Source organism: Peromyscus californicus, unplaced genomic scaffold (assembly GCF_007827085.1).
Source record: "Peromyscus californicus insignis strain IS unplaced genomic scaffold, ASM782708v3 Scaffold_3__1_contigs__length_106647218, whole genome shotgun sequence".
NCBI classification, from domain to species: Eukaryota; Metazoa; Chordata; class Mammalia; order Rodentia; family Cricetidae; genus Peromyscus; species Peromyscus californicus.
In genome coordinates this window covers 16432605-16446323 of record NW_026294551.1, presented here as the reverse complement: position 1 = coordinate 16446323, position 13719 = coordinate 16432605, and the positions used below count along the sequence as shown (strand labels likewise).

Genomic DNA, 13719 nt, shown 5'->3' with positions numbered 1-13719 from the left:
CATTCTTGGTGATTGAATTGAACTGATGCGAATTATTAATTCTGTCAGCAGAAATTGAAGCAAAGAAATATTACTTCCCAAATAATAGTAATAACTTCTAGGATTGGGGTTCTTCCCTCCCCCACCCCAACCCCTGCTGAATTGCTTGCTTTATTGTCAAATTTGCTTACTTTAAGGAATACAGTATTTGTATGTTTGCTTATATTGTTATTCCATGAATGATGCTTTCTTCCTGGTTGGTGTTCTAATCACTAATCACTAGTTAACATAATGAACACATAATTCTGGTGTTTGAGTCAACTGAAGCTTAAAACCTACTGAAGAGTTTTATGTAATTCGTGGGGAATTTGGTGTATTTGTTTCAAACCCAGCTGAGAAGTCTCTGAACAGTATAATACACCACAATGAAAGTTTGTGTTAGATGAAGGCTCCAGTCTCTATATTAGTCACTTTACTGGTCTTTGTTTTAATTTTCAGGTATTTTGAAGATGAAGAAGAAGATTCCAGCAATGTAGATTTACCTTACATTCCTGCTGAAAACTCACCTACCCGCCAGCAGTTCCATTCTAAGCCCGCGGATTCTGACAGCGATGATGATCCCTTAGAAGCATTTATGGCTGAAGTAGAGGCAAGTATCAGCTCTTGATTCATTAAAATATTGAGCAAATTAAATAGTTAACAGATGTCCATCCCCCACCCCTTTGGGTGTTTTTTTTTTGTGTTTTGTTTTTTTTTTTGCTTTGTTTCAGAGGTAATCAGTAGTAAGTGGCAGGAAGAGTAAATTATAACATTTGAACATAGTTACTCAAATATATGTTTTGTTGTAATAATCTTAGTATATTCTTAAGTAGAATACTGTTTTATGGACTCTAGCATTTATTAAATCCATACTTCGCCGGGCGGTGGTGGCACATGCCTTTAATCCCAGCACTCAGTAGGCAGAGCCAGGCGGATCTCTGTGAGTTCGAGGCCAGCCTGGTCTACAAAGCGAGTTCCAGGAAAGGCGCAAAGCTACACAGAGAAACCCTGCCTCGAAAAAACAAAAACAAAAATCCATACTTCATAAGGAAGCTAAACCTAAAGAACTCCGTACATAGAATTAGAAATTCTGTATTCTGCAGTTTTGTCCTTTCCTGTTTATCAGCATTATCAACATTCATAACTTCTCTATAGAAATTGAAATCATGACTGCCTTCTTAAAATGTCTTGTTTTAAGGTGTCTTAGGGTGTCTGGTTTTTGCATTTTCTCATTTTCTTCTCATCTCTGACATTTTACTTTCTATATGTTTAAAGTATGGGAAATTTCAAATATATAAAAGTAGACTAAGAGAATGAACTCCTGTGTTGGTTTGACAACATCATTCGGTCCATACCTGAGGAAAGCCAGTTCAAGGGAGAAAGGCCTATTTGACTCACAGTTTCACAGGAGTCACTTCCTTGTCATGGGGAAGGCATTGTGAAGCAGAACAATTCACATCTTGATGTCCAGGAAGCAGAGAGACAGGAAGAAGCCAGAAACAAGACAACCATTTGGTCCACCACCTCAGGTTTCCAGAGCTTCCATGTATCCTTTGCCCAACTTTTATCAACCATGGAACCGAGTAAGACCGTTGATACCTATTCTCCTACAGACGCCTGAATAGCATCCTAGCACCACGACAGCTCATCTCATAAGACCCGTGCTCAAGGAATGTATGCAGTTTTTCTTATCCTGGCTTCATTCATTGATTGCTAGCTTGTCACCTGTTAGGTATTTAGATTTTTCACTTTTGATTTAAACCAACTTACACGTCTAAAGAATATAAACCTCTAGTAGGTAGCTAACCCAGAATTCACCTCTACTCCCCATATTCTTTATGTCTCTGAGTTCTACTTTAGGGGCTTTTTGTTTGTTTTGAGACAAGGTCTTTTTATGTAGTCCTTGCTGTCCTTCAGCTCACTATGTAGACCATACTGGCTTTGATTTCATTCCTGCCTCTAACTTACGTATTTTGCAAATTAACAAACCATTGAAGACATTTACCAAAACTTTCTCAAATTATTCAGGAAATGCATGTGTCTTGCTTGCAACATAGTAGGTATTGAATAAATAATGTTAAGTAATTCACTTTAAAAATGAAAGATTATGTAGTGTTTGAGATAGCTTATACATATGTCTTTTTCATGCTCTTCAGATAGGAACATACCCAACAGGGCAGTATATCTCAGAAAAAAATCTCATTGGTTCATTTTTTTAAAAATATATATCTGTTTATTTTGTATATTTGAATATATGCTTTGTATTCATGCACACCAGAAGAGGGTAGGTTATCATTACAGATGGTTGTTAACCACCATGTGGTTGCTGGGAATTGAACTCAGGACCTCCGGAAGAGCAGAGTAGCCAGTGCTCTTATCTACTGAGCCATCTCTCCAGCCCTGTTATTTCTTGATAATCCTACTGATGAATTATAAGAAAAATCAGCTCTTAGTTTTGTTGTTGTTTTAGGTTTAAATTTAGATTTAATTTATAGTTTTATAAGCTGATAGGACTCTTTTTGAATGAATTACCTGAGAATGGCCAGATTCTCTGGCTTGACATTTATATAGTTGAAGTTCTTTGGACGGTAAATCTTTTGAGTACACTAACATGCTCCTGGATGTCGTTGGTAAAGTATTAGGAGATTTATTTAGCTAAGAACAGAGAGATCAGTTGTCAGATTTTGAAGGGTGTGTCTAATACGAATTCCTAATGTCAAATGCGTACTTCTATAATGCATGAACTTTTCTAGGACTTGAATTTGATGGTTTATTTTTAGACAGTGTTCTAAAGAAAGATTTATATAGGCTTAAAGGAATATATGGGGCTGGAGAGATGGCTCAATGGGAAAGAACACATACTAGTTTTCAGAGGATATGGGTTAAACTCCTAGCACTCACATGGCAGCTCTGAACTGTCTATAACTCCAGTTCCAATAAATCTGATATCCGTATCTGCCCTCCGTGTGTACCAGGCACAGCCCAGCATGTACCTCACATACATGTAGGCAAAACATTCATACACATAAAATAATATATAAATGTAATAATAATAAATCTTTAAAAAGAATCAGCAAGGCATGGTGGTACAGGCCTTTAATCCCAACATTCAGGAGGCAGAGGCAGGTGGATCTCTGAGTTTGAGGCCAGTCTGGTCTACAGAGTGAGTTCCAAGACAACCCCTGGCTACACAGAGAAACTCTGTCTCAAAAAAACAAAACAAAACAAAAAAATCAAAGATTGTATTCCGAGAGTGTAGTCATTTGCTTCATATGTAATGACATCATTGGTGTCCTCTTCAATTATAGCCCTAGCCTTGTGTCTAGCAACTCAGTTCCTTGAAAAGTAGTAGGATGTGATGTTTCTTTTAAAAATAATTCCTCTTTAATAGAAACATTTGATTTGTAGAACAGCTGATTGTACCATGGTATGTGTAGTGACTTTTTCTTTCTTCCTTTTTTTTTTTTTTTTTTTTGTAAGATACAAGGGCTGGAGAGATGGCTCAACACTATGAGAGCATTGTCTTCTCTTCCAGAGTACTGTCTGGGTTTGATTCCCAGTACTTAGATAGCAGTTCACATTCTTTTACTCCAGTTTCAGGGGATCTAATGCCACCTTCAGCCTCTGCAAGCACTCTACACACATGGTACACAAACATACATGCAGGCAGAACATACACACACATAAAATTAAATTAAAATTAAAAAAGAAAGATGGAAAAACATTTTCTTTATGATGAAAGGCTTTGGGAAAAAATAATTCTTCAGCATTGATTTCCAAATATAAAACAAAGGATCAGTTTAGATCAGTGATTTGTCATTGTCATTTTTGAAATGTATAAGAATTGCCTGTGGAAAACATAATGACTATACATGTTTAATTCCACTCTAAAGATTTTAATTTAGTAGTTTTTATAGCACATTTTTCAACCTTACTCGTATTTATGACAATAATTTTTATTATAGGACTTTTGTTTTGTTTTTGAGAGACAGTCTCTCTATATACCCCTGGCTGTCCTGGAACTCACTACGTAGACCAAGTTGGCCTCGAACTCACAGAGATCCACCAACCTCTGTCTCCCAAATGCTGGGATTAAAGGTTTATGCCACTATGCCTGGCTTTAGGGCTGAATTGTTGGAAAATGTTTAGAAGTATTTCTAACCTCTGCCAGCCTGTATAACTATTCTTTTTGTTTTTGTTTTTGTTTTTTTATTTTTCAAGACAGGGTTTCTCTGTGTAGTTTTGGTGCCTTTCCTGGAACTCACTTGGTAGCCCAGGCTGGCCTCGAACTCACAAAGATCCGCCTGGCTCTGCCTCCCGAGTGCTGGGATTAAAGGCGTGCGCCACCATCACCTGGCAGCTATTCTTATCCATCCCACCTCACTCTCAGTTTGAGAAAACAAAAATGCCAGACATAGGGAGGCAGGATCATTGTAGGGCCAAGTGTGGTAGCATAGCTTACAATTCTAGCACTTGTGGCACTAGACAGGCTGAAGCAGGAGCATCACTAGGTGGAGGCTAGCCTAGGCTGCATAGAAAGACTTTGCCTCAGAAAGACCTTAAAAAAAAAAAAAAAAACAGGAGAAAGGGGGAAGGGGAAAATCACTCCTGATTTCAGAGCCATTCTTCCAAAATAAGAGCCAGATCTCAATATACATGCCCCTCCTTTGGTTTTTGTCTGTTTGGTATTTTGGGGTTCCTTTTTTCTGATATAAATGGTATCAAGCTACACTTGGGGAAAGGCTGATTTGCTCAAATTTAAGGACATCTGTAGCCAGTTATTTCCTTTTCTAAAAAATTACCAAAGACTATTGGTGGTAAGTTAAACATTAAAAAAAAAAAAAAGTATATGCATTTATATGTATATGTATGATGTGTTACAGTAAACAATTGTGAAATCCATGTATAGCAAAAGACGTTTTTATATTTGTCTTTGCAAAGTACTTGTCAAAGCTTCCTGAAAGATTATATGAAAATGCAAGTGACCAAACACATAAGTAAGGAAAACTGAACATTTTTCAGTGTATAAATCGTTCATAATGAAATTTCTCTTTCAGTGTTTTAAATTATATGATTTCACATAGCCTTCTGTTTCCTTAGGATCAGGCGGCTAGAGACATGAAGAGACTTGAAGAAAAGGACAAGGAAAGAAAAAACGTAAAGTAAGTTGTTTTCTTCACTTTCACAAAGGTTACATAGAAATTGTTGAAGTATGGAAAAGACTATTCTAAACAATTTATAAAGGAAAGAATATTAAAGTACACAATATCTTTACTTGAGATATCTCTGTATCTTGAGTGTTTCTCTAGGTATGAAGGTAGCAGAGTCTTTGCACTTGTAAAAACTAAAAGGCATTCTGTTTGGTAGAATAGTATTTGGTTATAAATAATTGTCCAGGAAACGGGAAATGAATTATAGTGAGGGTAAAGGAAGTATAGTTACTAAAGTTTGGCTTTATTGTCTTGGATTTCATCTCATAATAATATTAAATAGATTAATACCTGTGCGATCAGTTTTTAGAAGTTTTGATTATATAATAAGACTATATGAAAATTAGGAATAAAACCTAATTTCATCTAAAGAGTGACCCTATTCTTTAGCAACCAAACCCTGAAACTTGAATGCTTTTTTTCTGGAAAAGAAATCTTTTTTTCTTTGCTGAATACACTCCTAAAACCTTTTTGCCAGACATGTTTGGACCTTTTTCTCTCTTTGCTTGGCAGTCAGTCCTGCCCAGGCCCCTCCCAAGGTTTCTGTGCCAAGTGGAGAGTCAGCCATCTTTTGGTGCTTGCTCTGTGTTGCTGTCTTCTAGCTTCTCTATGCTGGTAGTGTTGTGTGCAGGCTGCCTTAGGAATAACAAATGCTCTAAGTTAGGTAGACAGTGTGACTTGAGAGATGGCTGTGGGAAGTAAGCAATGATACTTTATGCAGTACACTAAGAGGTGCAACAGGTGGCATGGTTCCATTCCCCATATGAAATAGTTTTTCTTTCTCTCCCCATCTCCAGGGTACCTGATTTTTTACTGAGAGCAATTATTCTAGAGCTAGAAGCTGCCGGAACAATAAAGTTGTGATTTTTTTTTTTTTTTAAACTGTATACTAAATCCAGGAGGGTTTTTTTCTTTTTAATATGTGATACTTTACACAACTGTGTTAATGTTTGTCGTATATATCGACAAAGCTTAGTCTCCTTTGGTACCTTCTTCACAAAGAAAGGTTTTGCTTCTTAGATTAGTTAGTAACTGATGTTTCCAGGGGTACCATCATCTCATTGAAAAAAGAGGGAAAGTTTAGCTCGTGGAGTTCAGGCACACATATATTTTGGGTGGATCATTTATAGTATGCTTATTGCTGCTTTGTTCTCGTTAGTGTTGAGAGTTCCTATACTGTTTGGAATTCAACACTAATCTGCTGTAAGTATGGAGCTGGGTATGTGGAACATTTGCAGGGAAGTTTGTTTCTCCGCTTGTTTTTCCAGGGGTATTCGAGATGACATTGAAGAAGAAGATGACCAAGTGAGTTCCTATGCAGTATTTCTATCTTTTATTTTTACCCCACAAAGTCGATACTGGGGACAGGCTAGAGCTTGCCTTCACTAAATGACTTGCTCCTTTTCTACCTTTGTGACCTGTTAGTAAGATATTCATATAGCTTTCCCCCATGTTGAAGGTGGAGTTTTTGATCAACTGACATTTAAAAAAAAAAAAATGAACTTTTATTCAGTTTTTGTTTTTGTTTTTCATCCAAATTTTAAGTTTACTGGGATAAAACAGTAATAGAGTGGTATGGGGTCTGTTGCTGTCCTTTGCCTCTTTCCAATAGTAGTTTGTGATTCTTAGAATTTAGATGGAACATCAGTAACTGTCCATTAGTATTTTCTTTTTCCATTGTTTAGTTGTGAGATGGTGAGACCCATAGACCTCTCCAGGTTTGTGACCTCTCTAATCAGTGTCAACTTCCAAACTTGGATTGGTATAAAGCCAAAGCATGTGTTCTTCAGCTCTAGGCAAGGTAGTGAGATGTCCCCACAAACAGGAAGGCTTTTATTTAAAAAGTCAAATCATTGTGTAATACTAATTGTCTTACTCATTGATTCTGAGTACTGCTATTGTAAAAGGAATCATTGCTAGTAAAAGTCTATCCTTATTGGATAGGTATCTGTTTAAACTATGCAGTCTTATGGTACACTTTGTGTGTACTGACAACAAAGGTAGAGATGTTTTTCCTTGTACTTGAATTTGATTATGTTCTTGTGCTTTCCTGCAGGAAGCTTACTTTCGATACATGGCAGAAAACCCAACTGCTGGGGTGGTTCAGGAGGAGGAGGAAGACAATCTGGAATATGATAGTGATGGAAATCCAATTGCACCCTCCAAAAAAATTATTGATCCTCTTCCTCCCATTGATCATTCAGAGGTATTAGATTTCTTTCTTTGTTTCAAACTGATACAGTTTCATAGTTTGGGATCTTAGTTTCTGCTAAGTGGTTGGATCAGAAGTTCCATGAGGCATTCATAGCCTATAAACTAGCTTACTATAATCTTAATACTTACAAGGCGGAAGCAGGAGGAGAGTCAAAAGTTTCAGGTTAGCCTAGGCTGTATAGTGAGTTGCAGCTCAGCTTTGGTTACTGAATTAGACTCTTTCAAAACCAAAAGGTGCTAGACAGTGGCGGCACACACCTTTAATCCCAGCACTCAGGAGACAGAGACAGGCAGATCTCTGTGAGTCCAAAGCCAGCCTGGAACACAGAGAGTTCCAGGACAGCCAAGGCTACGCCAAGAAACCCTGTCTCTAAAATCAAACAAACAAATCCAAAAGGGCTTATTGTAAACAGTTTCATGTTATAAAAAGAAAATTGGGGACTGGAGATCTAACTCAGGTGTAGAGTGCTTTGCCTACTGTACACAGCCTGCTTTTTAATCCCTAGCGTTTATTTCCTGAAACCATTAGTGGTGCAGGCCTCTGATCCCAGCACTGTAAAGCCGGCCTTTGCTACCATTGAGACACTCTCTCAAAAACAATCAAAATAATAAGTTATGTGAGCAATTTCATGGTTTTAAAGGTTTTATTTTGTAACTGGAGTAGTGACTGGGCAGTTAAGAGTGCTTGCTGCTCTTCCAGAGGACCTGAGTGTGGTTCATAGCACCCACACCTACATCAGGAAGGTCACAACTATTTATAACTCCAGTTCTAAGGAATCTGATGTCCTCTTCTAGCCTCCTCAGCCATCTGCACATATGTGACATACATTCTCACAGACATGTATATATAATAAAAATAAATATTTTTTAGTAGTTTTTAATGATGTGTTGTGTGGTAGGAATATGTGCACATGAGTGCAGTATCCAAGGAGGGGGCCAGAAGAGGGTGGTGAGGTCTGACCTCTCTGGAGCTGGAGTTAAGAGCAGTTATGACCTGCCCCCGGTGGATACTGGAGGGTGAACATGGATCCTCTGCAAGAGCACCACACAAAGTCATTTGTTCCGCCCTAACTCCATGCTTCCTCTGCCGGGTGGTGGTATCACACACTTTTAATCCCAACACTCGGAAGGCAGAAGCAGGCAAATCCCTGTGAATTTGAGGCCGTACAGGTCTACAGGCAAATTCCAGGACAGCCAGGGCTACACAGAGAAACCTTATCTCAAAAAAACTAAAAGAGAAAAGTTTCCTCTGAGACCTTTAACACTACAGTGGTTCTGCTGCATGTTATCAAAGTCCGAGGTAAGGTGTCTTTGGGAAGTAGATTGGTATCTGTTTTGAAAGTAGGACTTGGGAAAAATATAGGCTGTGCTTTTTAGGAGTGTGTGTGTCAAGAATAAATGAATTCATTTTCTACAAGAATGCCTTTGTTTTTAGAATATTTATAAAAGATAATTTTACATTAAAATCAAACTTACAGGATTGACTCTTGAATTCTAGACTAACTTTGAATAATTGGACCTGCAGATTGACTATCCACCATTTGAGAAAAATTTTTACAATGAGCATGAGGAGATAACCAACCTCACTCCACAGCAGCTAATAGACCTGCGGCATAAACTCAACCTTCGGGTAAGAATCGTTATCAAGTATTCTTAGGTTAATGTTGGTTTGAGTTTAGAATTACTGTTTATCCACATAATAACCCTGGGTTTATTTGCTAGTGAGAGTATAATTATAGCCTTGGAGTTTATGTCCTGATTTGATTGTTTAGTCCTATAGATGATATTTCAGAAAGATTATTTCAGTTTTAACTTTCTCTTTTTAAAAACTCCGTGTGTGTGTGTGTGTGTGTGTGTGTGTGTGTGTGTGTGTGTGTGTGTGTATATGTATGTATCTATGTGTGTGAAGTGCCTTTACCTGCTGAGTCTTTTCACTGGCCCTGTATTTTGTTTTGCATAGTCAACTTTGTACTGTGCTGGGTGGGTTAGCAATGAAAGATAGAAAGCTCTTATTCAGAGACAGGAAGTAGAATTAACAATAGATGTAAAGAACCTATGAAGTGTTAGAATATTTTAAAATTACAGTATATTTGCTTCAAGTTACGTATAGTGTATTTTTTTTTAAATGTATGAGTGCCCCATCTATATGTACACCTTTATTCCAGAAGAGGGCATCAGATCCCACTAGAGATTATGAATCACCAAGTGATTGCTCAGGATTGAATTCGGGACCTCTGGAACAGCAGCCAGTGCTTAACTGCTGAGCCATCTCTCTAGCCTCTAGTGTACTCTTTTTTTTTTTTTTTTTCCCCTCCGGTTTTTTGAGACAGGGTTTCTCTGTAGCTTTGCCCCTTTCCTGAAACTCACTTGGTAGTCCAGGCTGGCCTCGAACGCACAGAGATCCGCCTGGCTCTGCCTCCCGAGTGCTGGGATTAAAGGCGTACGCCACCACCGCCCTAGTGTACTCTTTTTAAAATATTAAATAAATGAGGAGGCCTGGAGAATTGGCTCAATGCTTGTTACTTAATCATGAAGACTGAAGTTTAGATATTTCCACATAAGTAGTAGACATCCCACAAACAAACACCTGTTAATCAAACTCAGAGGTCTCAGACCTTCTTCTCTGGATATCCACACACAAATCTTTTTTTTTTTTTTTTTAAGTATTCAAATAAGTGATTGTCTTTAAAAAAAAAAAAAAAGCCTACATATAATTTTATAATAATACTTTAAAATTGAGTTTTGCGCCGGGCGGTGGTGGTGTCGCACGCCTTTAATCCCAGCACTTGGGAGGCAGAGCCAGGTGGATCTCTGTGAGTTTGAGGCCAGCCTGGGCTACCAAGTGAGTTCCAGGAAAAGGCGCAAAGCTACACAGAGAAACCCTGTCTCGAAAAACCAAAAAAAAAAAAAAAAAAAACAAAAAACAAAATTGAGTTTTGCTTGTTTACCATATTGGGTGTTTTTTTAAGATTTTTATGTATTTATTATGTATTCTGAAGAGGGTACCAGATCTCATTACAAATGGTTGTGAGCCACCATGTGGGTGCTGGGAATTGAACTCAGGACCTCTGGAAGAGCAGTCAGTGCTCTCAACCTCTGAGCCATCTCTTCAGCCCACCATATTGTTTAGAATGTTTTTATGTATTAAAGTCAAATAGCAAAGAGAATATGTTTACTCTAGTGTGAGTAACTGTGGTCTATTTCTACTTTATTAGTTGCTAAATGGTGTTTGAAAACTCCAGTTTTCAAAGACAAAGTAGTTTGTATATGTGTATATATGTGCACAAATATATTTGTCTTCTTGTTTTCCAAGAAGTTATTAGTACTGCTTCCCTCAAATAAGGATCCTTAGTAATAGCCAGACGGTGGTGGCGAACATCTTTAATCCCAGCAGTCAGCACTCAGGAGGCAGAGACAGTTGGAGCTCTGAGTTCAAGGCCAGCATGGTCTTGAACTCAGAGCATGGTTTACAGAGAAACCCTGTCTTGAAAAAACAAAACAAATAAATTAGAAAAAAAAAAATAACTTTAGTAATAAAATCCCCAAAAAAAAAAAAAAAAAAGCCGGGCGGTGGTGGCGCACGCCTTTAATCCCAGCACTCGGGAGGCAGAGGCAGGCGGATCTCTGTGAGTTCGAGGCCAGCCTGGTCTCCAAAGCGAGTTCCAGGAAAGGCGCAAAGCTACACAGAGAAACCCTGTCTCGAAAAACCAAAAAAAAAAAAAAAAAAAATCCTTCTTGGAAATCATGAGCATCATCAGAGAAGCAATGAAAAGTTACTACTACCATGTAGACAAAATGGGGTCAATAATCCCCGTTCTTTAGCTAGTTGGAACAAGGCTTGATAGTGTCTAGACCATCACTAGGAGAAGCATTAACTCTTGAAACATCAGTAAGTTGCATCTTTCTAACCAGTGGCTATAAATTTGATTTTAATCTTATTTGCAATTTTAATTTGCTTCAAGAGTAATCTTAATTTTTTGTTATCTTCATTAATGTTTATTCAGAATGGCAAAAACAATGTTAATGACTTTTCCACTTAGTTAAGTAATTTGTTTCTATCTTATGAGAAAATTAATTTTAAGATAGTTTTAGGTACTTAGTCATTTTAAATCATTTGATTGAATTATGTCAGGAATTCTTACCATGATATTTTTTGTTTTGCCTTTTTGGTGTATACTTTTGCTTACATATACTTACTTTCCACTCTTTATATCCTAGTTAAAATGCTTGATCTGAGTGGGTATTGTTGAACTTTAAATGCTTTTTAAATAAAAGTACTGGTATACTGGCAATTGTCTTTGTCTCTAGGTCTCTGGTGCTGCACCTCCTAGACCAGGAAGTAGTTTCGCTCATTTTGGGTTTGATGAACAACTTATGCACCAGATTCGGAAATCTGAGTACACACAACCAACTCCAATACAGTGTCAGGTATGTAATATATAATGGGAAGAAAATGAAGCAGAACAATAAGAAATCTATAGTTTTATTTAAAACTCCTTTTTTGCTGGGCGGTGGTGACATACGCCTTTAGTCCCAGCACTTGAGAGGCAGAGGCAGGCGGATCTCTGTGAGTTCGAGGCCAGCGTGGTCTACAGTGAGTTCCAGGACAGGCACCAAAGCTACACAGAGAAACCCTGTCTTGAAAAACCAAACAAAAACAAAAAGAAAACCACTCCTTTTTTTTTTTTTTTTTTTTTTTTTTTTTTTTTTGTGGTTCCAGTACTAGGGATCAAACCGAGGGCTTCATACATGCTAGGCAAATTCTCTTCCACTAAATTGTATTTAAAGTCCTGAAATTTTTAAAGATTGAAGCTACTGGTGTAAGAAGTTGCTAACTGGCTGGAAAAAAATGTGTTTTTATACCTGCTAAATACCTTGAACATATGATATGAAGAAAATACTTTATTGCCTAAACCTCAGAAAAAAGATTTGTACATGGATATATTTGGTGCTTTTGATAACTAGAATTCCTTTGTATATTACTATTTCATTACTGAGACTAATAGCTTCTATTTCCCATTCAAATGTGGGGGTTATCTATTCCTTTACAAAAATAATGAGAAATTTGTGTATATAAATGGTCTATTTCTTTTTGAGGGGAGAACATAAAAAATTAACTTTTTTAATTTTATGCATATGGGTATTTTACTGGCATGTATGCCTGCTTACCACTTGCATGCAGTGCCTGTAGAGGCCAGGGGAGAGAGTTGGATGCCCTAGAACTGGAGTTACAGACAGTTATGGGCCACTGTGTTGGGTGCTCATTATTGAATTTGAGTCCTCTGGAAAAGCCACCAATGGTCTTAACCACTGTGTCATCTCTCCACTGCCATTCAAAAAATTTTAATAGTTTCTTTTATAATTCGTAAGGTTTTTTCAATATACTGATACAAATGGAAGTCTTTTTTTAAATATATAAATGATAGCTGAGCCACATGAAGATAATATTTCCTTTAAATCAAGTTGATGGGAATGTCAGGATTCAGCTTGTGTGTGTCCTGGGATATTTTTGTTCCATTGGAAATGAATGTCATCTGTAGTCGTTTTCCCAAGCATATCTTTAGAATTGAAATTTTGGAGTGTATATATATATATATATATATACCTTTTCTTTCTTTTTTCCTTCTCTAGGGTGTACCTGTAGCATTAAGTGGTAGAGACATGATTGGTATTGCTAAAACAGGCAGTGGGAAAACGGCAGCCTTTATTTGGCCCATGTTGATTCATATAATGGATCAGAAGGAATTAGAACCAGGCGATGGACCAATTGCTGTGATTGTGTGTCCTACTAGGGAGCTTTGTCAACAGGTATGTGCTTTGTAAAAGGCTCCTTTCCACATTTGAACCAGCAAGAGACAGTGAGTAGAGTGACCTATGAATTTTTAGTTTTTGTTGCTTTGAGGTGCATGCATTGACACACACATACATGTGGGGCCACTTAAAAGAAGCCTGAGGCTGACTTTGGGTGTCCTCCTAGATTCATCTTCACGTTTGCTGGGCTGTTCCTGCTAGTCTGGCTGAAGCCTTCTGTCTCCATCCTCCGGGTGCTTCTGGGATTATTGATGGCATCATGCTCACCCAGCTTTTATATGGGTTCTAGAAGTCTGAATGTCAGTCCTTACACTTGCATGGCAAGTGCTTACCCACTGAACTGTCTTCCCAACCTCCTCTGACTTCTGTTTTAAATGTGATAAAACTATATACAAAAGTGGCCATCTTCAGCCATTTTAAGTATATAGTTCAGTGGCTGACACTTAAGTCATACTATTCACATTAT

General features: G+C 37.7%; 1 protein-coding gene across 4 annotated transcripts in view; it reads left to right on the top strand.

The window, feature by feature from the left end:
- Positions 1–13719, top strand: part of Ddx42 (DEAD-box helicase 42) — a 46591-nt gene that overhangs the window by 15975 nt on the left and 16897 nt on the right. For all 4 annotated transcript variants that reach the window (XM_052758731.1, XM_052758730.1, XM_052758732.1 and 1 more), the window contains 7 exons: positions 478–628; positions 5119–5180; positions 6497–6533; positions 7285–7434; positions 8968–9072; positions 11751–11870; positions 13074–13250. In XM_052758731.1, coding sequence (XP_052614691.1) covers positions 478–628; positions 5119–5180; positions 6497–6533; positions 7285–7434; positions 8968–9072; positions 11751–11870; positions 13074–13250 — 802 coding nt within the window. The remainder of the gene's footprint in view (positions 1–477; positions 629–5118; positions 5181–6496; positions 6534–7284; positions 7435–8967; positions 9073–11750; positions 11871–13073; positions 13251–13719) is intronic.